General features: G+C 35.8%; 1 protein-coding gene across 3 annotated transcripts in view; it reads left to right on the top strand.

Moving 5' to 3' along the window:
- EXOC4 (exocyst complex component 4) overlaps positions 1–27,874 on the top strand; it is a 914,582-nt gene that overhangs the window by 265,138 nt on the left and 621,570 nt on the right. For 2 of the 3 annotated variants that reach the window (XM_074193663.1, XM_074193665.1), the window contains exon 10: positions 18,502–18,543. The exons of the other annotated variant lie outside the window; for it this stretch is intronic. In XM_074193663.1, the coding sequence (XP_074049764.1) occupies positions 18,502–18,543 (42 nt within the window). The remainder of the gene's footprint in view (positions 1–18,501; positions 18,544–27,874) is intronic. 3 annotated transcript variants of the gene reach the window in all.

The following is a 27,874-nucleotide window of genomic DNA, read 5'->3' as shown; positions in this document are numbered from 1 at the left end:
CCTCTAGCTCATTTTCCTGTATCCTTTTCCAGTGTCATGCTGTCAACATCTTATTCCAATCAGGGATCTAGTTTAGTCTCTCCTAACTGAATGGCATGTTTATGCCATAATTCCAGTTCTACTGATCTTCTCTTAGAGAAGGTTATGACCAGTACCATACCTTGTTACTTGGTAAGGTATTCCTTTTAACTTTGAACCTTTCCTTGATTTACCCACAGTTTTCTTTAACTTGCCCATTATACTCATTGTCACAAGTCATAAAGAGTCCTCCAAAGGTACCAAAGATACTTTTTTTTCATAAGATCATCTTCCATTCACTCTTAAGGAAATAATATTTTGCATCACCTTTCTTCCTTCCCCTTTATAAAGAAGCTCCTGCTTTGTATTTAGTAATATGCATTTCATGGTGTTTGTGTTTGTGTGTGTTTTTGTTTTTGTTTTTGTTTTTGCAAGGCAATGATGTTAAGTGACTTGCTCACAGTCACACAGCTAAGTGGTTGGATTTGAGCTCAGGTTCTCCTGACTCCAGGGCTAGTACTCTATCCATTGCTCTAGCTATTTACTTAGCTGTCCCACATCATTGTTTCCTAAAAACTGTCAAATATTTTGTCAGCAGATTTGTTGGAGTTTGCTTTATATTCAGGGTCAAATATCTCCATAAATCTGTGTTCTTCCAAAGTAAATAAAAAAGAAAAATATGTAACCTATTCTTCTACTGTACAACCCCCAGCATTTGAAAATCTATTTCTTCCAATTTACTAGAACTTCTTGGGTGGAGTATAGAATTAATACCAATCTTACAGATGTTTGTGTTATGCAAGGCTATAACTGTGTATATGGTTATTATGTTTAGGGAGGTATGATTTATCAAAACATGGGCTTGTAATATTGTTTTCATTCATAGCTTTTATCCTATAGCATGTATTAGGAGAATGTTGATTATTCTTGTTTTGTCAGTTACTGATGCATCATTAAATGGCAATAAAGATTTGAAATTCTTTCATCAGTACCAGAATTAATTTTTATTTCTCTAGTCCAGAACTTTCACTTTTTATGTCTATCCCTCTAGGGAGACAGTATAATGATGAACAGAATCCTGGATTTACTGTCAAATAGAGTTATAAAAAGGGAAAACTTAAAAATCCTCACGAAACTAATGCAGCCAATCAGTGAGAGGCAAAATCTAATGCTAAGTGATTAAATCTTGGCCATTTGGTAAAGCTAGAGCAGAAAATCTGGATTCAGGTACAAACTCAGTCTCATCCTGGCTGTTTAACTTCACCTTCCATGTGCAAAGACCCAAAGGGTGGAACCAAGATATAGGACATCACCTTAATGCCCCATGTTTTTAATCTGTAAAATAGGGACAGGAACCCTATTTCATGAATATCAGGTATGGTCAGGGAGGCTTCACATGGAGAACAAGATTTGATATAGAAAAGTAATTGTAGATTAAAAGAAAAAGGCATAATTTTAACTTTTTAAAAACCTCAGTAAAATATGGTTAGGGATAAGGTTGTGTAGACGATCTTTGTTATTCCTTGGTGGCCAACTTTTATATAGTTATTGAAGAAAAAATGGACTCTACAATCTTAAAAATCAACTGGAAAAATATCTCAGTACCAGTGATATAGATAATATATATTTGTGTCAATCTAGCATCTTCTGAAATTGGTTCAACATCAGTGGGTCCTAGATGAGCACTGCTCTGTAAATGAAATTCTCCATTTAATAATTAAAGGAATAATGCAGTATTGTTCTAATTAAGACTTTCTTTTCTGTGTGAGTGCCACCTTGGCAGCAAATGGCATCCCAAACTGATGAGCTGTAAATTTAAACCTGCAGAATGCCAGGTCTGGTCTGGGGGAAATGAAGTTATGTGTAGGTGCCTTGTTCCATTTGAATTAATCAAAGAGCTGCTGGTGTAGACCAGCTGTGTTCTCTGATGACAAAAACGAATCTTGACATTTTGGATAATGAAAATTCAGTTCAGCACCTCTTGGAGATATATATGATAATATATTGTCAGTCTGAAGCAAAGGGAAAGGGAAGCAAAATCCTTGTCTTATTAAAATAGACAGTGTGACAAGTGGACATCCCCAGATCCCTAGTTATCAGGTTGCGGAGGGGAATCTGGAGGAGGGGAACCAAGGTGAAGCAGTTCAAGAAAATGATGGGAAATGATTTTTCAGGAAGTGAGGCGAGAGAAGAGACATGGAGCCTCACCTCACTGACAGTTGTCTTTGTTCATGATGCCTGATTTCATGGTTTATTTTACTGGGGTGTGGTGGGTTCTGGGAACAAGAGTCACTTTTTGGGTTTGACAGTATTAATGCTATCATCTAGTTCATACCTTGTAAGCCCACTTATTATTTCCTCTGCGTGTGTTTTTTCTAGTTTAGCGGATTAGCTGTACTGTCTCTTCAAAGGCTATCCAATCAAGGAGGGGTTATTAAAACCAGGGCGCTTTATGACTGAGAATTAATTAGAGAAGCATTTTCATGCAAAACATCCAATTTTTTGATTAGCAATGGAGCAGGGCTGCAATTAACACTCTAGGAAGCTTAAATTTCCAGCTTTTTGATTCTCAGGAAATGAGATTATCAAACCAGGGTCAGGCACTTGACAGCAAAAGGGGAGATTGTGTGTTAAATTTTTTCTGTTGTTGTTCCTTGATTTTGCTTCTGAGGTTGCCATTAAGGCACTGGTGAATTCAGAGGAGGGAAAGGAAAAAAAAATCTGAAAATACAGGAAACAGACACTGGCTTCATTAGTCTCCTACTTGCTATGCCAAGTATCTGCCTTCCCTGTTTGACTGAATATCATTTGAAAGCACAGTGATTATTTTTTATTACTATATTATTATTATTATTATTCATCCTTTCCTAGTAATTCAACTGGGGATATTTGGCAGTTTTAAAATATTCAAAATATTTATATCCTTTGTGATAAGACATTGCCCTCCCCTCAAAAAAATAACCAAAAAGGTTTGTATGTAAATGAAATTATTCTGCTAGGGAGTGAGTAGATTTTTTTCTTGTGGCTCTTAGAAACCAATTTAAGCCAGAGTTTAGGTAGTGAGATGTCTCTTGATATAGATTATGGTTTATTAAATTATGCCCTTTGTCAGACTTTTGTGTCTGTGATAAGGAACAGGGCATCCCCAGAACTGTTGTAAAACAGTTTCCTCATCAACATAATTAGTGCACCTCAGGGAGGTGAAATGCAATGAAGAAATCGATTTGGTGCTAAACAATATTTCTTTTCCTCTTTCTGTTTATAATTTGGGTTTTTTTGAGCTGGGAAAAAGAAAGAGAAATTAGTCTTTCATATCAGATATTCCTTCCACTTTATAATCATGTTTGGATCTGCTTCCCTTTCCTTCCACTATGATGCTCCATAATCTCACAATTGGTCTGCTGTTTAGTTGTGGTTTTCTAACTAAATATGACTTAGAAAATTACATCATATTATGTTATATATATATATATATATGTATATATATATATATATACATATATATATATATACCTCAATAGCTTCATCTGCAATGTGAGGGAGTTGGATTATATGACTTCTGTGGGCCCTAATTCCTAAATCCTGGGAGCCCACAACCATAAGAAGCATCAAGGGATCATGGAGTGGGAGTGGCACTAGATCAGGAGACAAAGAACTTCAACTCAAAGTCAAGATCTGCTACTTATTACTTTTGTGACTTTGGGCAAGTCATTTAACCTCTATAGTCCTCAATTTTCTCATCTGCTATTTTAGGCCTATGAATGTTTTTTTTCCTTCTTTTTAAATATTTTCTCACATTTTAAAGATTCTCTTAATTTTCAGGATTTGTCTCTTTAAATTTATGCAACTATTTCCATCCTTTGCTTTGGAAGTTCCATTTCCAAAGAATGGTTCTTATAATAGGGCATTAAGAAGAACTGCTTCAAATAGGGCTTATATTGTAAAGTTCTTAGATGCTGGGCCAGCACAATGAATAGAGGTGAATATATGCCTTCCATACCACCAGTGGTTTTGATTATTGAATTTTTCCTCTAAAACATTTCTGATTTAGGAACGTGATTCATTGATCTAGCCTTTCATTCCTACAATTCTAGTATGGTTCTCAGCTTTGTATGTCAGTCTTGCTTAATCCTCCTTCCTTTGTTGTTGAAGAGAATCTATCACTGCCTGGATGAAAACTGGCTGCAGTTTAATCTTGAGGAAAGAGAAGAAACTGTCAATCAGAGCTTGTAGAGTTGATCTTGTCAAATTTGTAGCCTTTAGCCTCCATGTAGATCTGCATGACTTTGGGTTGCAATGGTGATATGCTATTTGGCACTCAATAAATATTTGTTGAATAAATGAGCTTATAGTGATGTATTCATAGACCTTCCCTTATATTAGGACACTCCTCTGTCCATTATAGGGTCCTTTGTTTTCTGCTAGCAAAAAAGGGCAGATATCATCATATCTTCTCTTCCTTTATTTTCCCTAACAGTATTTAACCCAACACTCAGCTAGGGAAAATAACTCAGTAGGAATATGCCCCTACTTTATATAAAGCAAAATATTGTTCAACAAATTCTATTTTTGAGTTGATTTATATTACATAATTAAATGATAAGTGAAATGAATTCCACTTTGCAATTGAATCATGCTGTAAAGAGGGAGTTAATACCATATGATCTTTTTTCTGTTCAAATTATATTTTTAAGTGTTCAAAAAATGGAGAAAATATTTAATGAAATAGTAGGTAATATAGGGAGAAAAGTTAGTTACCCAGAGCCTTTCTTAGCTAGTGGAAAAGAGATTCAGTGTGGTTATCTTTTGATGTTCTGACCTGGAAGCAAAAATATCATGAAGTACCAACAGTAGTACCTTTGAAGAATTAATTAATCTTTAGGGAACATGATTTGTGGATTCAGTTCTATTTTAATGATGACAACAATGAGACTTAAGATAAGAGAATATAGCGGACATTGTGTTATATGTGAAATATTTGACAATCAGAATCATAAATTTCAGTTACGGCTATGTCTGCAGTTTTGGTGAATTTGTCTAGTTTTTTTAGCCTTACAAATTTTCACATGTCACCTACTTTGGGGTATGGTGGAGAGGAAACTTAAGCCATCTTTTTTTAACAGAGTAGTCCCTTTGCAGACATCTTTATAATTGTACAGTTTGTTATAGAATTTGAATAAGAGGCTGCTCTAGCATTAATTGAATCTCAGGACTAAAATATTCTGTTCTTATTTGGCAATTTTATCTAATTCCATAATCTGGGAAATATCTGATAATTACCTAATATCTGAATCTAGAAATTAGAAGTTAGAAGGGGCCTTTGAGGTCATCTTACCCAGCTATTACCTAAGCATTATTCCCCTTTACAGTATTTCAGACAAAAAATTATTGCATCTATTTGAACACCTCCAGTGACAGACTTCTCACTGCCTTATGTGAGGCATTCTATATTTAAACAACTCTAATTTTAGGAAAATTCTACATTTTATCAATCACTCTCTTTTAATCCCAGGAAAAAATAAAAAGGAAAGTTTCACTTCAAAGTTGTTTATACACATCAACGAAAACAATTTTCTTTTAGCTATTTTTCCAAGAATGATATCAGAAAGATTCATCTGATTGTTTATTATTGACTTAGGGCTGTATAGTAGTGAGGGAATGAGAAAAATTACAGTTTCAAAATTTGGGCTAATGATGTGATCCTTATTTATTTGTTGATTTTTTTTGTTTCTTTATAAATAGAATTTGTTAAACAATATTTTGCTTTATGTAAAGTAGGGGCCTATTGCTACTGAGCTGAATATTGGGTTAAATATTGTTAGGGAAAATAAAGGAAGAGAAGGTGTGATGATTACCTAGCTGTGTGACCTTGGGCAAATCACTTAACCCAGAGGCATCAAATAAGTAGAAGATACTGGATTTGAACTTGGGTGTCTGTGTAAGGTTCTGTGTAACCTTAATTTCTGAATATATTTCTTTTGCCATCTCTTGTACCAATGTCTATGAAAATCTATAGTGAGAGAATAAAAGAATTTCAGCAAAACTACAAACACCACAACTGAATCTGACAGTAAATATATTTTTACTTATCTTCCCCTGACTTCCCCTATTACCCCTCTTTACTCCTATGGGGAAATGAGGGAAATGTAACTTTTCATATCTTGTGGTTGACTATACATAATTCTATAAAGAATTGCATACCTTTTATCAAGAGCTTCTAAGAATTAGATCTTGTAGCCAGATTGGCAGGACTCTTGAATGACCCTGAACCAGAGGGTATTTTAATGGAGTAAAATGACTTGTTTGATTGCAGCCTTTGAGGTATGTAGTGCTGTGAGAAACTTTAAACATGGAGTATTAGAGTTTTTAGTCAAATGACATTCTCACTTAAATTGCAGAACTGGAACTAGAACCCAGTTCTGACTAATCCTAACAGGACACAGTAATATGGAACTGATAGAGTTAATTGTATCTGAAACAAGCTAACTGGCTTAAAAAAAAATTTGATTTGATACCAGTAGAGTTAAAGAGTAGACTTCTTTTGGGACCTTCTGTTGTCATCTTTGTTGGAAAGAATTACTTAGTAAGAACAGGTAGATCACATACTCAGTATTCCTCTCGGGTGGGGAGAACAGATTACATATCTGATGAGATGAGTGAGTCAAATGAAGAAGAATATAGGGCACTGGGGACCAAGGCAGAAAGATAAAGCAGGCAAAACAGGTATAGTAAGACAGAGGTCAGAAACAAGGCAGGTCCAAGGAAAAAGAACAAAATTTCAAAAGTAAATCTAAAAACAGTGGAATCTAGAGAGGGTTGGAGGGGAAATGTATGTCTTTTGAAGATATGAATGACCCTGCTGGCCTCTGGTTCTTAAAAGGATTCCTTTCTTTCAGCTCCTACTAACTGGTTTAGACCTAACAATTATAAAATCATCGCACCATAGATTTAGAGCTAGAGGGTTTCTTAAAGGTCCAACCCACCATTTTACAGATGAAAAAAAAAATGAGACCAGAGAGGTTTAATGACTTGTCTGAGGTGGCAGAGGCATCAAATAAGTAGAAGGTACTGGATTTGAACTTGGGTGTCTGGTTTAATATTTGCTGGAATACATTCTTCCTCCATCATGTGATATTTTATACTCAGTCTGTTTGATGACATTTTTTTGTTTTGCTGATAACTTCATTAGAAGCTATTAATATAGGATCAACAAGGTGGTGCAGTGGATAGAGCACCAGCCCTGGAGGCCGGAGTATGAGTTCAAATCTGGCCTCAGACACTTAATAATTACCTAGCTGTGTGGTCTTGGGCAAGTCACTTTAACCCCACAGCCTTACACCCTCCCCCCAAAAAAACTAAATAACTAATAAAAATTATTTTTAAAAAAGAAGTTATTAATATAGCAGAATGGTGTCTTTTTGCATGGTGTCATGGCAGAACTTTGATCATTGTTGAACATAGCATAGAAGAGGTTAGCCCAAGAACCACTAGTGAGGGGGCCAACATCATGATACTGTTTGCCATTCTGTCTGTGTTGTCAGCCTTTAGCCTTCTTGTAAACTTTCATATTGATAATGGGAGTCATTTTCTCAGGTGAAAGAAGGTCATGGAAGCTTCCTAGGGTTAAAGGGGCCATTCTCTCAAAGTAATTCAGCTTTCTGTCAACATATAACCATGAGTAGTTGAGGTTGTTTGCCAAGTAGACAGGGTACCATTGTTACCATCATTGCACTGCTTTAGTCCTTGCCTCTTTGTCACAGGGATGGCCCTACACGCAAGCCTCTTTAAAAAAAAAATTAATTTTACTTATTGAAGGCAATGGGGTTAAGTGATTTGCCCAAGGTCATACAGCTAGGTAATCATTGTCTGAGGTCACATTTGAACTCAGGTCCTCCTGACTCCAGGGCCAATACTGTATCCACTGTGCCACCTAGCTGCCCTTTTAAGGAGATTATTTCCTCATTTCTTTCCAGGTGCCCAACTTTTGGATTTTACTGTTATGCTATCAGACCCTGGGATCCTTATCTTTAGGAAATCTAACCAAATTGCAAAATTGTAACTCACATCTCACCAGTAGCCTCTTTCAACTCGCAAACCTCCATCTAAAAGGTGGCCCAAGATAGTTATCACCTCATTCCTCACCAATTACATTGCTTTGGGGGCTTCTTCATCTGCCACCCTCCTTTTGTGTGCCATCTTCTCCCATAAAATCCTTGAGGACAGGGACTGTCTTCCTCTTTATTTGTATTTATATCCTCAGTGGTTAACATTTCCTGGCATATCATTAGCACTTAGGAAATGTTTATCTACTGACTGTCTTACTGAAAGGGACAAAAGAGCTATGGCCTTCATCATCAGAAGAACTTTTGTAGGGGTGGCTAGGTGGCGCAGTGGATAAAGCACAGGTGCTGGAGTCAGGAGTACCTGGGTTCAAATCCAACCTCAGACACTTAATAATGACCTAGCTGTGTGGCCTCGGGCAAGCCACTTAACCCCATTTGCCTTGCAAAAACCTAAAAAAAAAAAAAAAGAAGAAAAAACTGCCAGCACCATTGACTTTTCCTCTTTCAATCAACGGAGTCCCTGATAATCTAACTTAAACTTAGCTCACAGAAGGAGGATAATTTGTTAATGATTGGTTCAATAGTGATTGATGCTTCCATCATTTCTACAGTTTTATGTTGGATGTACTAGATGAACTGAAGGATGATCACTTTTCAGAGTTGCAGAGAACTCTCTCAGTGGTAAATGAAACATTCTGTATGGCACGTTGCACTTAGAATGTTTCACCTCACCTCCCCCTCCCCAGGGGGGGAGGGGGGATACTTCATGGTTGTTGTCTTTCATCCTCAAAAAGGACCGGAATAACACCACTATATTGGAGTCAAAATACAGTGGGTTCAATCAGTTGGATCAAACCAACCTGAGCTAAGAGGCTCCACAATAGAATTTGTAGTGATACTTGGTAGAGATCTGAAGATTGAGGTACTGCCTTCATCAGCTTATCAAAGATTAGCAATAATAAAGCCACTGTTAGGCAATCTCCTACTTATATACATGGGTTGTGGTTGAAAAGTTTGTGTGTAAATCAGTTGTTTGGAATGTGCAGAGCTTTTCCCCATGTCTACATTTTGTTTGATGGTTAGATTCCCAGGACCATTTGTAAAAATTGGACTAAGAGCCTTACTCAGTATCCTGGCAGCAGGATGTGGGCAGGGTAGTGGGGAGTGATTGTTCTCTTTCTCACCTAGTTTTTAAATTATGGACTCAAGTATGTTGGGGGCTGGGTTGCACAGGCTTTATACATTAACCTGGAAATCCAACATAATGTATTACCTTGTTGTTACAGGAAAAGCTATTCTAATTTCCAAGGGTTGAATGATGACAGCATAAATATAGGAAGTTCAGAGAGTGAAGAGTTGAGGAATTGGGGCAGACTCTTGACTGTCTGAAGAGTAGGGAAAGGATATGAAGAAAGAGATTTGAATCTCATCTATGGTAAAGGCATAAACTTTTTGATTGTTTCCTGACTCCAAAAAAGAGACTTCTGTTTTGCACCTGTCATTTCCTGCATTTTTCTTACATGCTTTGGAGAAAGATAAAGATGCACATGGGTTTTAATGGTGGGTCTTTGCACACAAGAAAAGTAAAGAATGATTCAGCAAAATTTCAATAGAAAAATAAGACTGATTTTTCATAGGAGCTGAAACGGGGGGGGGGGGGGGGTCTTTCTGCCAGATTTCATTCTAGCAGTTTTTGTTGATTGATGATTGAATACCTAACTACAGTAGTTGAAATCTGAGTGAGTTTACTAGACACTATGTTCATTAGTTTCTGTATCTTATATACCTAATCTGTTCTACTGATCAACTTTTTCTTGCAAGGCAAATGGGGTTAAATGGCTTGCCCAAGGTCACACAGCTAGGCAATTATTAAGTGTCTGAGGTCGGATTTGAACTCATGTTCTCCCAACTCCAGGGCCTAGTACTCTATCCACTGCACCACCTAGCTACACCAGACTGATCAACTTTTTTTAAGAAAGTTTATTTCTGTTTATTTTCACCCCATTACATGTAAAAATTTTTTAACATTCATTTATCTTTATTTTTTTATTTTTAACAATCATTTTTAAAACAGTTCCAAATAAGTATGTCTCAATCTATTAATTCTCTGTAGATGGATAGCATTTTTCATCATGTCTTTTAAAGTTGTCTTGTATCATGTATTGCTGATCATCTTACAATATTGCTGTTACTTTGTTCAGAGTACATGTAAGTCTTTCCAGGTTTTTCTGAGAGAATGCTCCTCGTTATCTTTTTTTTTTCCCAAGGCAAATGGGGTTAAGTAGCTTGCCCAAGGCCACACAGCTAGGTCATTATTAAGTGTCTGAGATGGGATTTGAACCCGGGTACTCCTGACTCCAGGGCCGGTGCTCTATCCACTGCACCACCTAGCCACCCCCTCATTATCTATTATAGCATAATAGTATTCTATCATAATCACTTAGTATAATTTGTTCAGCCATTCCCTAGTAGGCATCCTCCTCGATTTCCAATTCTTTGCCACCAGAAAAGAACCAGTATAAATGTTTTCATTTGTATGTTCTTTTTCTTTTTCTTTTTTAAATCTCTTTTAGGATGTAGACTTATTGGTATTGCTAGGTCAGAGGGTATGCCTTTTGGGCATGGTTCCAAATAGCTCTACAACAGAGCTGTCCAAACTGCAGCATTTAATAAATGAAGCTGAGCTACCGTAGAGCTCTCACTAAAATGGCAAATCAAAGTATATTGTCTATTTGTTCAATAAAAACTTTTTAAAAGTCAGTTTGGACAGCCCTGGTCTATAAAATGGTTGAATCAATTCACAACTCCACTAACAATGCTTTAATGTCTCATTTATATAAATACTTTCAAATGGATTTTTCCCAGATTATAGATTTTTTTAATAAGGAGAAATATGCTTCCCTTCAATATTTGTCACTTTCCTTTTATGTCTAACAAATTTAATAGATGTGAGGTAGTACATCAGAGATGTTTTAATTTGCATTTCTCTTATCAGTAATGGTTTAGAGCAATTTTTTCATATGGCTAGATAGCTTTGATTTGTTCATCTGAGATTTACATTTCCATATCCTTTGACCATTTATCAATTGGGGAAATGACTTTTTTTTTTTAAATAAATTTGACTTGGTTCTGTATATATTCTAAAATAAGTCCTAGTTTACACTAGTTGTAAAAATCGTTGCCTAACTTATTATATTCCTTTTATTCTTGGTTGCAGTGGTTTTGTTTGTGCAAAAATTTTTTAATTTAGTTTAATCAAAATTATCCAGTTTGGTTTTTTATAATGTTCTCTACCTCTTTTTTGGTCATAAACTGCTCCCCTTTCTATAGATATGACAGGTTAATTATTCCTTGTTCTCCTAATTGGCTTATAATATTATACCTCTGTCTAAATCCTGCACCCATTTCGATCTTATCTTGATATAGGGAATTTTTGTATCTTTTGACCTTGAATCTGTCAGCCTTCTATAAGAAGGTGAATACATACTTTGTAGGTCCTTTAGCATCATGATTGGTCATTGCATTCATCATGTGTTATTCTTTTCAACATTCTCCTGGTTTTGCTCACTTCAATATATATCATTTCACAAAAATTTTCCCAGTATTCTCTGAATCCATCTCTAGAATAATTTCTTACAAGGTAATAATATACCATTATTTGTTTAGCCATTTCTCAGTTCATAGATACAATCTAAGTTTCCAGTTCTTGTTTCATTCTTTATATTCTTTTAATTCTTTTGACCAAACAATTTTCCTCCCTCTGTGATTCAACTTTTAATTGTTATGCAGTTATTCTCTTCCCCTATGTTTACCTCTTATGCTTCTCTTGACCCATAATATTTCTCTGTCGTGTTCTGTTGTCTTCTATCTCCAGTCCAGGTGCTTTCCTCCCTCCTGCATGCTTGGATAGAAGTAATCATTTCCTGTTTTGTCCTAACCTGAGTTTCTTCAACTCACACTTCTGGTTTCTGCTTCTCCTTGTGTCTTCCTACTTAAGGCTTTGCTGGGATTCAAATTCTCTTGAGTTTTCATGTGTTAGCATTCTGTGATCAGCGGACCTTTCAAAATGGCCTGGGTCCAATTACTGCAGGTTTGTGGCCCTCTGGGCCATCCCTGTTCATTGCACTCCTGTCTCCCCTTTGTCCTTCGCAGCTGAACCTCCCTGGAACAGAAGACTCCCAAGACACCTAAGCCCTTTTGGTCAGAGTGCTGGAAGCCTTCTAGCTTGTTGAACTCAGCTCATCCTGGCTTTCCCTGATGCTGGGAGGCTTTGGCTGACCTTTTCTGGACTGAGTGAAGGAATTTATTTTTTTATTCTTTTGCTTTTTGAGGTTTTTAATCATTCTTTTGTCTGGTGCCCTTTTTACATTTTTGTTGAGTAGATATAGGAGAGCCAGTATCTATGACCTTTCATGCTGCCATTTTAACCACAAGTTCCCCATGCTTAATTAGGACATCATTTCTTTAATGGGAATGGCTTGTTCTTGTGGCATTGACTCAAAAGAAATCAGTATAGCATGTCAACTTTCCTCTATAACAGCAAGAGTATGTCTGTTTACTCATCATGAACCTTCTCTGTAGCCCAGCTGGTTGCAATTCCTCCCAAGTTACTGAGAGAAGCCCACGCTAATTCTGTTTCCTCTAACTAACGACTACTGCTCAGTACTTTTGCAGATCTCATTAGTGTTTTCAAATTTCTCTCTAATTGCTTGATGGTATAATAACAAAAGCTTGATGTTCTATAGCTGGATTCCCTTAAATAATATCAAAAATATTATAAGTGATTAGAAGCTTGGATGACTTCCCGTGTTTCTCTCTGGGAATTTTTAATTGCTGTGATTCTGTGGTTGTGTTCAACTTAATTGTCATTAACTACTGCTGAAGTCCTCAGCTCATTCATTGTAAAGTCATTGCCTATCCAGGGCATTTAGGGAAGGGTGAACAAACAGTCTCTTCTTTGTATATTTAATGAATATATAAGTACTTTCAAATGGATTCTCCCTAGACTATAGGCTTTTTTTTTAATAAGGAGAAATATGCTAGAAATAGATTTATAACATCCAGTTTGGTATTTGTAGAATTTCAGTCAGGACTTAGAGTACTTGAGAGGATTAAGATAGCTTGTATCTTGAGACAGATAAAGGACTAAATGTGTAATAAAACTATAGTTCATATTATTAATTTGTCTATACTTATAGTTATGCTAAATGCATTAGTGAAGATTTCAGAGTCTAGGTATCCTAGGAATTTTGTGCGTGTGTTTTAAAATTTATCCATAGTATATATTTGAGGGGCAGAACTCAAAGAGTCTAGAGGTCATTGAGTTTGGCCTTTTGCTGGAATGTTTTCATCCATATGGGTAGAAGTCCATCTCAGCTCAGGGAGTTTTAGCATTTGATGCATTTTATAAACATCTTATTTATTGGCACAGGTGGATTCATAAAGTAGATTATAATACACTATAATCTAATTTTCCATGTGAGGAAGCTAAGATTCAGAGGTTTCAGTACTAGCTTGTGACTCCTGCCTAGGACTCATCATCACTATATAATGGAAAGTTTCCTGGCTCTGGATTCAAAGGATCTGGATTGTAATCTCACCTTTGATGTTTCCTTCCTTTGTGACCTCACAAAATTAATTTACTTTCTCTGAGCCTCTCTTTATCTATCAAGTGAGGGGCTTGTACTAATGGTCTCCAGGTCTAAATCTGGGAATTCCATTTTTAAAGTGTCCATTAAACATTAGATAAATTGTTTTGCCTGAACATCTGAGATTTGCCATTAGCACCCATTCAGCTCAATATTCTGCCTGTATTGCTGTTACCCAGAGACATTTAAATGAGAGACTGTAGTACTCTCCATAATATCAGATTTAAAAAGGTTTTCATTACATTGAGTTTAAATTCTCTAACTTTGACAAAATGCCTTATAACATTCAACAAAAGCCCATGTTTGTAGTATCTGCAAGTAAGCAGGAGCCAGACTCTATCTTCTACCTGTCCCCTTTTCCTCCCACACGTAAATGTAACAAATTGACCCAATTCACAGCCATGGATCCCCACAACGTCTCTGGAGGCAAGATTGGGAGTCAACATAAGCTGCATTTTATAGAACTGAAGAACAGAAATTATATGACCTGCTAAAGGTCATGTAGCAGCAGACCTAGAAACAAGAAATTCATTCTGGTTCCAAAAAATAAAACAAGCATTTCCTGATTACAGGAAATAGTTTACTTTCTAAGCAATATGTTCCTCCATTAATGAGTTAGAAGAATAAAGGCTAAGTAGTGTCCTTCTGAAGTTACTCTACGGTATTTTAGGGAAATGACAGTAACTTAAGATGACAAGAATTCCAGTGTATTTACAAGGTTTTGTTTTCTTCTACAGATCTGGGAATTTCATGCTAAGATAGGAGGTAATGAATCCTCTTTCCTCTTCTCTATCATTCCTTTCTATCTTCCTCCCTCCCTTCTCCTTCCTTCACCTTATCCTTCTTTCCCCATCACATTTTCCCCTTCCTCTCTTTCAACTTCTCTTTGATTGTCCCTTTCCAGCTAGAAACACATTTAAAAACCATGCAGACATAAGATTTAGACTGGGAAGCCACTTGGTGGAGCAGAGGAGAGAGTTCTGAACTTACAGTCAGAAAGAACTGATGCCAATCCAGTCCCACAATATTTACTGGCTTGGTAACCTTGGACAAGTCCTTGACTTCTTTCTGTTTTAGCTTCCTTGACTGTAAAATGCTAAGAATAGCAGCCACCTGCCTGGGTTATTAAGAGGATAAAATGTGCCTTAGAGTTCCTGCTGTCCTTGTCCTTGGCTCTGCTGAGCTGACCATTGGTGAGGGGTTGGCCTTGTTCAAATTTGTGGCTGCACTTGGGCAGAGAAAGATGGATGCCACTTGTTTCATTGAGTTACTTTTTGCATTTTGGCTTTATGTTCGTAGAAATGCCAGTGCAGAGTCTGTTTTATGCCAGCTCCTGGAGGTTCTCAAGTTCAGCTGGTGGTAATGACAGGACACCCGACCCTTGTGGAGTGGTACATGACAAGGAACATGGAAAGCAGTGTTGTAATAGCGGTTAGTGCCATGGCTGAGAAGGCGCCTGGGGAGCTCATGTCACTGCTTGCTCAGCTGCTCCCCAGAAGCCTTGCTGACCACCTGGTTTTCTTTTGTTGGAGAGCCCATGGGACATTTCAGGTGGGCTTTTGACAATGATGACATTGTGAAATATTATGGTCAGGACCACTTTCTGCAGGCTATGCCACAGTGTTCACAAAAGGCAGAAGAGGTAGAAGAGGGCTCCCCCCAGACTGGATGAACAAGGCTAAGTGACTTCAAGTCTGAGTGTCGTAGACAATGAAGGAATGTCATTTACTGGTAGATGGAATTGGGCCCCTGAGAAAGTCCCTCCACAGATGAAGTGTTGTGGGAATCTTGTACAAACTAAAGCCATTTACAGTAATCCCTAATGGTTTTATAGTGATGTGTGAGCAATGCAACACATCCTATGTCCAGAAATCCATGCCATGCTCTGCAGTGGGTACCATGTTAAGATGCCAACACAGTTACCTGTAATGCCCAGCATTAACATAAATGCATTAAAGATGCCTCATAATCAAAGAGCTGGGGGAAAGTCCTTTCTAACCTGGAAACTGATCTAGGTGGCCAACTTTCAAAATCCACCTTTCCACAAGAAGACAGAGAGAGAGAGACTTGGGAGGAGAAGGAAGGAGTCTTAAATGTGTCATTATTATTCTCTTCTTTCCTTTGGATATGTCCTGAATTTGACCAACATATTTTGAAACTTCTGAAGGCATGGGCAAGAAAAAATTATAAATAACACAGCATGATGAAATTAACGGGGGGAAAAAGAGATGGAAACCTTTTTTCCTTCTTAAATAGATGCAAACAGAAGCTGATAAGCAAATTTGATGAAAGTCTCTGCATTTAGAATTATAGGGTTTGAGTGTATGTATTCAGAGTTAATGATGCTTTGGGACTGAAGTGAGTATAGGAGGAGGGAGAAGCATGAATGTATAAAGATGGTTAGTTCAGACCCTTGATATAGAGATGTTATTATTTGAAGTCATCACTGCAGATTATTGAATTGTTTCTAGTCATGAAATGAACCCTTCAACTGTGCCTGACTGTTTTGTAGTGATACACTAAGGACTGGATGTATTTTCCATCCTTTCCTTCACCTCTCTGACTGCTGAATCCTTTTCCTCCTTGAATGAAATGCCATTGATTCTAGGAAGGTTTCCTTGACTTTCCTGCCATCTCTTATGTGATGTTTCTTTCCTAGAAATGAATTTATCTACCTCAATAGGTTAGGAGCTTAAGGAAAATCACCAAAAATTTAGCAGTATCTGTCTTCCGGCAGCTTTCATTCCATTGCTGAGCCAGTGTCCTAAAAGAAGGAAACAGGCCATTTGCCTCATCCACATATCATGTATTATACCTATACCTCACTTATAGACTTCAGTATAATTTTGCTAAATTGAATTCACATATTGATTATACAATATTGTATTTTAATTTGACAATGTAAATAATAATCTCTTTTTATACTTGTTATCATGCTATCTATAAAACAAAAAATTCTGCCACATTCCTACTCTTGAAACTTTTGTGTCTAAAAGTTAGAATGGATCTCAGAGGTCATTTGGCCCTCACATTTTTAATAATTTGATGTGTCCTCAAATTTTTAATCTCATCTTCGGTATCCTCAGCTACAAGATAAATGACTATTGTTAAAAGGAAAATTCTCTGTTTGAGCCTGAACCCTGATTAAGGAAACAAAACTCAGGACGAAGAGAACTAAGAACACTTGCAGGTAGCATTCCATTGAAGGGTTGATCTCTGTAATAACTTTTGAATTGTCATAAAGACAGTTCAGATAAGTCCACATCAACTAGGGGTTGGGCCCTTACATCTCAATTACTCCCCAAGTTAACAAGTAAGTGACAGTTTACAGGTGGGCCAGAGGTATATGCAGAGGATAGGCAATGTAAAAAAAGCTGTGGGCTTCATGTCACCTTCTTCAGCAGAGCCTCCTTCAACTCCATGGGCAAGCAGGGCTGGTAACAATGGGCCACTGAGTCAACCCAACTTTCAGTGCTACCCACCAAGCAGACCATGACATTTGGGGAACTCTCTCATTGTTAGGAAGTTTTTCCTTACAATAAATAATCTTACAATCCTAATTTTTTTTAAATGAGGAATCCCCTTTTGGGTATTTGTCCTTGTAGATTTTGAGGTACTTCTGAGTGATAACAAGATCCTGGGAGCTTTAAAATACTGGGTAGGAAAGACAAAGAGAAAGAAGGCCTAAATTTTTCCCACCTGAGATGGAATATCACAGTTTATGAATTGGAAGGGACTTCAGACCACATTTATTGTGAAACTCACATACAACTAAACTTGAGGAGACTGCAGATCTCATAATACCTTCAAGTATTTGAAGGCTAGTCTTGTGGAAGAGGAATTAGAATAGTTCCTTTGGACTCCAGCAGGCAGAACCAGGAACCCTAGGTAGAAATTGCAAAGAAGGAAATTTAGGCTTAATCTCAGGAAAATTTCCTAACAATCAGAGCTGTCCAAAAATGAAATGGGTTACCTTGGGGGTGAATCAATTTACTTTCATTTGAAATCATCAGGCAAAGACTAGACACCTACTTGTTCAGTAGGTTATTGTGGGGGATTCCTTTTGAAAATAGGTTAGACTAGATGACCACTTACATCGCCTTCTAACTCTATAATTCTGTGATTTTGTTGAAAAGAAATTGCCACTATGCCAAACCTGAAAAGAACATATTAACAGGACAAAATGAAAGCAAAATTGGCCATGAATTGGGTTGATAAGATTTTAGAATTGAAAAAGTAAGGATGATTCACACAAGTGCAAGATCCAAATTAGTTGGAAATCCCTAAGTAGTCAAACCAGAAGAAACCAGAAACCAATCACAATAGGAAAGAAATGGAAATTATAGAATACAATTAATTATTTTTCATCTAACACGAAATTGGGGCTCTGTGCCCCATTTTTGTATTATTACAAGGATATATTCAAGAATTTCACATTGATAAAACCCCCAGACCTAATTGTACTTAATCTATTTATCTTTCTAACTAGATAGCTATTTTCCATTTATCTATATTCATACTTATGGGGCACAATGAAATCAAAATTTAAAAAAAAACGAATATCTGATACCACATGGATCAAGTAATTGTCCATCAATAAACATGTATTTAGTACCTGCTACATGCTGGATTCTATGCTGGGTGCTAGAGATACTAAGAATGAAACATTCCTCCCCTCAGTGAATATATCTCTAATACACTAGGAACCCAGTGTGTACTCTGGTACCCCTCTTAGCATGGTGACTTTTTCTTTTTTTGTTTCTTTTCTTTAGAGAGGGAAGTCCTGACTCATTCAGCTTCACTGGATGGAAAAGGTAGTGATGGATAGGAGAGCCTTTCTCCTAATACTTATTTTTAATCATTAAAAAATGTCAAATTTTGTCAAGTGAGTTCCTATATATGAAGTATTGATTAAAACATTAAAACTATTAAAAGTCTTAATCCTGCTACAGCAAGGGTCAATTATCTTGTTCCTTTTAAAATAATTTTTTTCTGTAAATTAGAAAAGTTTGAAAAAAAAGTAGGAGAAGGATTTCTGGCAAATTCCTTTTATAACATCAATATGGTGCTGATACCTAAATCAGGAAGTGTCAAAACACACAAGGAAAATTATAGACCAATGTTCCTAATGAACATTTATGTTAAAAATCTTAAATAAAATTTTAGCAAAGTGATTTAAACAAGTTATTGCCAGGATAATATACCATGATCAGGTAGGATTTATCCAAGCTAGTCAGGGATGGTTCAATAGTGGGGAAAACATTCAACATAATTTAATCAATAACAAAGCCAACAGAAATCCTATGATATCTCAATAGATGCTGAAAAAGCCTTAACAAAATATAGCATCTATGACTAATAAAAACACAGAAAGTATAGAACTAAATGGAATTTTCCTTAAAATAGAAATATAAAGAAAATAATTTCCTTAAAATCTATCTAAAACCATCAAGAAGTATTATATATAATGGGAATAAATAAATTTCCAATAGGATCAGGGGTCAAACAAGGATGCTCATTATCACCACTACTATTCAATAAAGTATTAGAAATGTTAGCTTTAGCAGTAAGAAAAGAAAAAAGAAATTAAAGGGATTAGAATTGGCAACAAGGAAACAAAACTTTCACAAGATGATATGATGGTATACTTAGAGAACCCTAGAAAATCAACTAAAAAAAGGGCAGCTAGATGAACCAGTGGATAGAGCACCAACCCTGGAGTCAGTAGGACCTAAGTTCAAATCCATCCTCAGACACATAATACTTACCTAACTCTGTGACCTCAGACAAGTCACTTAACCCCATTGCCTTGCAAAAAAAAAAAAAAAGAATTATCTGAAAATCAACTAAAAAAAACACTTGAAACAATTAACTTCAGCAAAATATCAGGATATAAAATAAACCCATATAAACTATCATTTAAAGTAAGTGTAGACAACTACCTCCCAAGGCAAACTCAGAAACTATATGAAAACAATTATAAAATACTTTTCACATAAGTAAAGTCAGATCTAAACAATTGGAAAAACATTTATTGCTCATGGTTAGACTAAACTAATATAATAAAAGTGACAATTCTACCCAAATTGAATTACTTATTCAGTGCCATATTAATCAAACTACCAAAAACATTTTATGGAGCTGGAAAAAAATAGTAACACAATTCATCTGGGGGAAAAAAAAAACAAGGAAGGGGACCCGACCGAAACAGTTCTAGAACTATATAGAGGCAGTCATCAAAATTGCCTGGTAATGGTTAAGAAATAGAGTAATAGACCAGTGGATTGAAGTAGGTACAAAAGATACAGTAGTAAATGACTATAGTTATCTATTGTTTGATAAATCCAATGACATTAGCTTCTGGGATAAAAACTCAATATTTGATAAAAACTGCTAGAAAAACTGGAAAATAGTAAGGCAAAAACTAGTCATAGAACTCTATATCATATCCTATACCAAAATAAGGTCAAAATGAGTACAGGACTTAGACATAAAGAGACTAATTGAGAGATCTATGGAATTGGAAGAAATTTATAACCAAAGAAGAAATAGAGAATATTTTGCACTTAATAAAACCAATACAGCCAAGATTAGAAGGAAAACAAAGCTGGAAAACAATTTTCATAACTAGGGCTTCTTATAAGAACCCATGTCTAAAATATATAGAGAATGAAACAAATTTGTAAGATAGCACATCATTTCTCAATTGATAAATGATCAAATGATATGCACAGCAGTTCTCAGATGAAGGAAAAAAGTTATATATAATCAAATGAAAAAATGCTCTAAATAATTATTGATTAGAGAAATGCAAATTAAAACAATTATGAGATACCATCTCATACCTGTCATATTGACTAAGATGATAAAAAGGGAAAATGATCAATGTTGGAAAGGATCTGGGAAAATTGAAACTTTAATGCACCATTGGTGAAGTTATGACCTGATCCAGACATTCTGGATAGCAATATGGAACAGTACCAAAGAACAATAAGACTGGTCATATCCTTTGACCCAGCAATACCAATACTAGGCCTATCTATATCCAAAAGAAATCATAAAAAAAACAGGAAAAATCTCACATGTTCAAAAATATTTATAAGAACTCTTTTTGTAAAAGCAAAGAATTGAAAAGAGCAAATTCATTGGAATGATAAATTGGAAGCCAGATTATAAGGAGAGTGGAGAAGTCAGTGTTACCGTTGTCCTTCTCAAAGAATGTAGTTAAAAAAGGCAGAAGAGATATAGAAAAACAATGGAGATGAAAGGACCATGGGAGGATTTTTTGAGGACAGGGGAGACATGACATTAGGGGATGAATTAGTAGACAGAAAGAAGACAGAGGAGGCAGTCAGGTAGAGGAAGTGGGGACAGAGCAGAAACTTGTGAATGAAGAGCAGGACCCCCTTGTTTGTAATGAGTAAAGGAGAGGATGGGAGCAGGAGACCTTTGAGTAATGTGGTGAAGAGGAAGGGGGGCAGAGGGACAGAGCCCTCAGGGGTGGGGAGGGGGCTGATAAGGTGGTGTAGCTTTGCCTGGCCAGTGAGGGCCCAGCTGAGACTGTGGAACAGGAATTTTAGTGGACCCAGTTGGAAGGTTTGCAGGACTTTCTCTACCTTGTCCGGCAGCACATGAATAGAAGTAAAGGCAGAAGATGGTGAGAGTGGTCCAAGGCTGAGCCTTGAGAGGGTGCAGTCAGTAATATGAGGAGGGAGGTCAGGACTTAGGTCAGGAATGGGCAGAATTTAACTAGTTCAGAAGTGGGTTGAACTGGGAAATGAAAAGAGAATGGCTAGTACATGTGTGGTTGATGCCTGGGTATTTGAGGTCATTGTATGGATGAAGCATAGAGCTGGCATGGGACTGCAGAAGAGCTGGAAAGCCAATAGATTGTGATGAGATTAGGGAATTTCAGAGTTTTTTGAACATCAGAGTGGTGCATTTGTGAGTAATGGGAAGATCACGCATATGGCCATCTTTATATGTGGCTGAAATGGGGTGGAAGAGTAAATTATGGGAAATGAATAGGCTGATAAACTGTCAAGAAAATTTTAGAAGGACTTATGTTGCAGTCAAGTGTTGGGCTAGAAAGATAGGAAGTCAAGATAGAGGCAGCAGTATTGTCCAGTCTGCTTCAAGGCAGAGGAATTGCAGGTAAAATAGAGAAGACAACTTAAAGTAAATTTAAAAATAACACTCTCTCCTTTTCTCTCTGTACCTGTTGAAATAGAACTATAGTGTTCCTTAGGGTTGAAAATGGCTGTAAAGAGCCTGTTTTATTTTGAGTTTTTCTCCTTTTAGGATGAAGGGAAATATTTTAGACTATTTCAAAACTAAATAAGAAATGTACCTATTAAAAATATTACCTACTAAAAAGCCAAGTCATAAAGGCAGCTTTATCTATCAACATAAAAGTATCTATGAACATAAAAGTATTTCTTGAATACCATTATATAGAGAGTAAAAAGAAGTCTCATCGAGTAGAATTTGTTTGGAGTGGAGATCATATTAAAAACTGGGTTTGGAACCAAGGGCTCCTTATTCCCGGGATGATGAATGAAAGATGATGCAAAATATATTCTTCTTAAATCTACTTAAAATTCCTCTTATGGTTATGTTTACTAGGTGTTCCCTGTTGAAATATTGGGAAAGCTTTTCTAATTCGGCTGCCCTATAATGAAGCATAGGATTATTAGTTAGTAATAAGATTGATTCCATAACCAAGAACAACATTCACTAAGTGTTTGGTGAAAAATGTCTCATTGGATGAAGTATGTATACTAATTGTAAATGTGTACACAGTTACATGCACATCTGGAAAGAATAGGGAACTTTGATACAGTATTTTTAAAATACATGGACCCCAAAAATGTTTCTTACTGTAAGTTATAGTAATGGAAGAATTTTATTGTTCTCTCTTTTTCTTCTATCCTCTCTATTTAGAGAATAAACTCATTTTTCCCTTTAATATTTATTCTTGTCTCATCCTTTTAAAAAAACCAATGATGTATGTGTTTCACGGAGTATCACAAATGACTATGGTATAGCAATAAGTGTCTTTTTTAAAGCACTTTAAAGTTTCTAAAGCAGTTTATCAATATTATCTTTTAATCTTTACAATATTCTGGGGGGGTAGGGCTATTATTTTTCCCATTTCACAGATGGGATAAACCAAGGCAGACAGCAGTTAAGTGATTTTCTTAGGGCATACAATGTTTGAAACCTGTATTTTGATTTCAGCCTTTCCCGACTCCAGTATCAGCACTCTGTCCACTGTGCCTCCTTTATTAGTAACAGGTGTATGATGTCAAATGAAATTTAAAAAGAAGGCTGTTAAAACAAAATATTGACTCTTCCCAGGATAATGGTTCCAAATTACATATTTTGGTTATGCCCCAGGTATCACCCTTGCCTCCTTGGGCTTCTCCCACACATTCAATCTGTTGCTGAGTCCCCTTGCTTTTCCCTTTGCCTTATCTCTCATCTCTGCCTCTTTATCACCACCCTGGCAAAGGCCAAGACCCCACTATCAGCCTTTGGTTGATTTACCCTTTCTCAAGTCTCTGCCTGCTGCAGCTATCAGATTGATCTTCTTAAAGTGGAGGTGTGTCACCTACCCAGGGACTCCCTTCCACCTCCAGGGTCCAACACAAAGCCTGCCATTGGGAAGTCAAGGCCTTTCATATCTTCTTTGACCCTTTCCTTCGTTTGTATTGCATCTTCTCTGAGATCTGGTAGCTCTGCCCTCCTTACTCCCAAGATACTCCAGACTCCATATTATGAGAAATTTTTCTGACTTTTCCAACATCTGAAATACTCTCCTTCATCTTCACTTGCTGGATTCCTTGCCTTCCTTCAGGTCCCAGCAAAAACGCCATCTTCTGTTTCTTCTTAATGACAGCCAATCAGCAACAATAGTAATAATTAGCATTTATACAGCACTTTAAGATTTGCAAACACTTAACAAATATATCATTTTTAGCCTCCCGTCTTCTTGGGCGGTAGGTAGCTAGGTTGCACACCAAGAGTTTGGAGGACCTGAGTTCAAATCCAGCCTCATACTTCAAATACCAACTCAGGCAAGTTGGTTTTCACATCTCTAAAAATGGGAATAATAATAATAACAATAATAATAATAATTATTATTATAATTATTATTATTGTTATTATTACAGGATTTTTGTGAGGATGAAACGAGATTATGTTTGTAAAGTTCTTTGCAAGTTCTTTTTTCCTATAAACTTAGCTCTACGATATTGGTGTAATGGAGGGTCATCTAAATGAAACACCAAAGACACAAACACACACACACACACACACACACACACACACACACACACACACACACACACACAATGTGTTAAAGCTACTTACATTGTTTTTACTCATTTTAATAATAGATTTTATATGTTAAATGTTGGATTTGAGCTTAGTTCAAATCCTATCTCTGATATGTGCAGTCTATGAGATCCTTAACTTGGCCATTTACAAAATGGGGAATGTTATATACTCCGGATTGTGCTGAGGATCAAATGAGACAAGTTTGTGAAGTGCCAGCTACTAATATTATTTTAAAAATTTAAAGGTTTAATAGTTGAAATATTACTTTAGCTTTTCCCCCTTTCTAATAGTAACTAAACTAAGCAAAGTAAGAAGAGAACAAATGTTCTTGGTGATTTTGCATTTTCATTGAAATTAGTGTGAATGGCTCTGTTTTCCAGTATTGTATCTAAGAAAATGAATTTAGTTAATATTTGTGGAGTGAGATATGACAAAAGGTGATGCTTTTAGCAAAGCCTATTGATATTTGAAATCTGGAAGTAATTTTGCCAGTTAACATTTCAAGAAATGAAGGCATTGTTTTAGTACTACCCCCAAATAAGCTTCCCTATAGTTTTAAGTTTTAAAGCCTCAATGACCCTGCAATGAAAAAAAGCACAAAGTGCATTTCTAGTACAATTTAACTTCTTGATCATCCAGCCTTTTAATGTGTTTTAAATCTTTCCACAACATAGTAATACATATTTGTTTGCGTGGGTTTCAACCAAACCTTAATTGTGATTTTTCTCCATTAAGGACTTTATACATAATGAATTTCAGAAAATAAAACAACAACTTCTTCTAGTTGCAGATAAGGACATTAATATGACAGAGTGATCAAATACAAAATGCTTCTTTAATTTATTTTACCAAGACATTTATCCATGTTTTATTTATAAATTAATTGAAGTCATTTATTTTGATTGGAAGCCTTTGTTTTGTGAACAAAAAAATATGATAATATCATAATCCAGCATTTGGGGGGATGGGGAGGATGTGATAAGACTGTACTTAAAAATGAAAGTGTAGTGCTATGGATTCTATGGTCCCAATTTAAGTAGTAATGCAGTGTTTGTTTCTAATGGAATAATTATTCTGAGAACAATGATATAAATCTGATAGGCATAAAATACTGATGAAGTCACAAAGAATGCTGATTATGTGCGAGGAGGGAAATTGTGTGTATGTGTGTGTGTGTGTGTATTCAGGTAGAGAATATTTTAAATTGGCAGAATTCAGAGACTCAAAAATACCTTCCGTACCAAAATCTTTCATACATAGCACTTACAGGGTTCCATTAATGGACTCTTCAGAATAATCAGGGAGTCAAGTCAGGCAACCATAAAGTTGTCCTAGATAAAACTCATCCAAGAGCAGCTGGTGGTACATTAGAGAGAGTCCAGGTTCTGGAATCAGAAAACCCTGAGTTCAAATCTCACCCCAGACGCTTTTGTATGACCCTAAACAAGTCACTTAATTTCCATTTGTCTCAGGTTTCTGAACTATAAAATAGTTATAACAATAGCATCTACCTCTCAGGGTTGTTTTGAGGATCAAATGAGATAATGTTTATAAAGTGTTTGGCATAGTACCTGACATGAAATAAATTCTATATAAATGCTTATTTCTCTTCCCCAGTACCTGTAATTTAGAGAACATGACTTTAGAACATCAGTTAGAATTGAACTTTTTTTTTTCATTTTTGTTGCTCAAATGCCCATTCATAGATTTTCATAGAATTTGATTTTTGAGAGCAATAAAGTTATCCCCATGTGTTATTTTCTGTTAATATATTTTTATTTTTTATTTATCTTTTGTTTTTATATAATTTCACAAAAATATTCCTCTGCTCTCTTTCCCAGAGAGCTAGTTATTTCAACAAAGAATTTAAAGAAGTGAAAAAATATATAAATCAGAAATACATTTAAAATTCTGATGTTATGTTCAGTGATCTGTATATATATATATTTTACTTGCCTTCTTGTTTCTCTTCTTTGGCATCAGACTTGAGCTTTATTATTTCATAGCATTCAGTTTTGATTGTTTTATTGCTCATTTGTGTATCTTGTTTTCCTTGTTCTGTTTACTTTATATAATTTCATGTATCTTGCCCTATGTGTTTGTATTTATCATCTATAGTTTCTTATAGCATAGTGTTTTTCTATTTAAATTTGTGTTCAATGTCAAAGATACTGATTACTGATTTATGATGTCACATAATTGGATGCCACATAACCCTAAATTTGTTAAGGCATTCCCAATTCATAGGCAACTATTTGGTTTCTATATCTTTACTACCATTAAAAGTACTACTGTTTAATATTTTGATGAATATGAGATTTTTTTGCCTTTATTTTCTTTGAGAAATATATTGAGACATATTGAAAGCAGAAGAATCTCTGGTAAGGGTCTGAATTTTTGAATCATTTTCTTCATTGTTGGGCCAGGTCACAGCTCTACCAAGTGTGCCTGTCTTTCCCCAACTCCATCAACAGAGTAATCCCATCTTTTCTCACCTTTGCCAATTTTCCAAATGAAATGAAACATTTCTTTATATGGTTGTTAATAACTTTAATTTTTTTCAGAACTATGTGTTGATACACTTTGACTATTGGGAGAATGACTTCTGGTCCTAAATTTCTGTTTTATCTGTATCTTGGATATAGGAGATAAGATCTTTTTTTTGGAGCTATTTGGCTTAAAAGTTTTCTAATTGACCACTTAATTTCTGTTCTCCTTGCATTAGTTTTGCTTATGTATAAGTTTTTCAATTCATGTAATTGAGATTATTTTATTTTTATAATATTTAATATTTCATTCTATATTTGCCTTTGCTAGTAGAAGATACCATTAATAACTAAAAAGTTATCACTACTATTATTATTTAACCTCAGCTAAAACTCTTGTCTTGTGGTTATAATATTATTTATATATATTACATATATATATTACAATTTAGTCTGTAGTAGTGATGACAAGAGAATTTCACTTCTTAGTTACTTTGGGAGAAGAGATCAGACTTGAAAGAACAAAATGTCTCAAACATAGTAACATCTTGCAAACATCTCACAACAGATGAATTATGTTTAACTCATTAAGTAGATGCTTTTGCCAAAACATATAGAAAATATAACTAACTTAAAAAACATTTAGATAAATTCTTTGGATTTGAAAGGAATATCAGTCCTTTTAGGGAAATGAGCAAGCCGTTAGAGCTGGAAGGCCTTTTTTGGTTCACTGTTATTTTATTGAATGAAAGAACTGTGGTCCACAGAGGCAAAATGACCCACCGCAGTTCAGAAGTTTAATAAAATTCTGTTCAGTTATGGGGTTTTGGGAAGGACTTTGTGGTAGCTGTATGCTAGAGAGCCAGTCACAAAGCTATGAAAACCCTGGTTCCACTCTCACTGCAGAAGTGTACCTGCTGCATGATTCTGGGTCAAGTCATTGACCTTCAAGGCTCCAGTCAGTTCTCCAAGACCCTAAGTTGCAAAGAAGGTGCTGATGATTTAAAAATGGCTTTCTAGGCCAGTAAAATAATGGATCCATTCGTTAGCTTGCTTCCTGACCTGATTCCTACTATTGGTATATCCTAGGGTTTTTGAGAATGATTAAGGACAGTAATGCATTCATTTGTATTTTATGGTTTAAAAATTGTTTGCTTTGCAACAACTCTTGAAGGTATGTAGTTTATTGTTCTTGGTTTTAACAAATGAGGAAAGTGAAACCTGTCAATTATCATGCTTTGCCATAAATTGTTTATTGACATTACTATCAGAGAGAGACTGTTGGATTGGATAGACCCCTTATTGTGTCTCTTTGTTA

Source organism: Macrotis lagotis, chromosome 7, assembly GCF_037893015.1.
Source record: "Macrotis lagotis isolate mMagLag1 chromosome 7, bilby.v1.9.chrom.fasta, whole genome shotgun sequence".
In the NCBI taxonomy this organism is placed as follows: Eukaryota; Metazoa; Chordata; class Mammalia; order Peramelemorphia; family Peramelidae; genus Macrotis; species Macrotis lagotis.
This window is presented reverse-complemented; position numbering and strand designations above follow the sequence as displayed.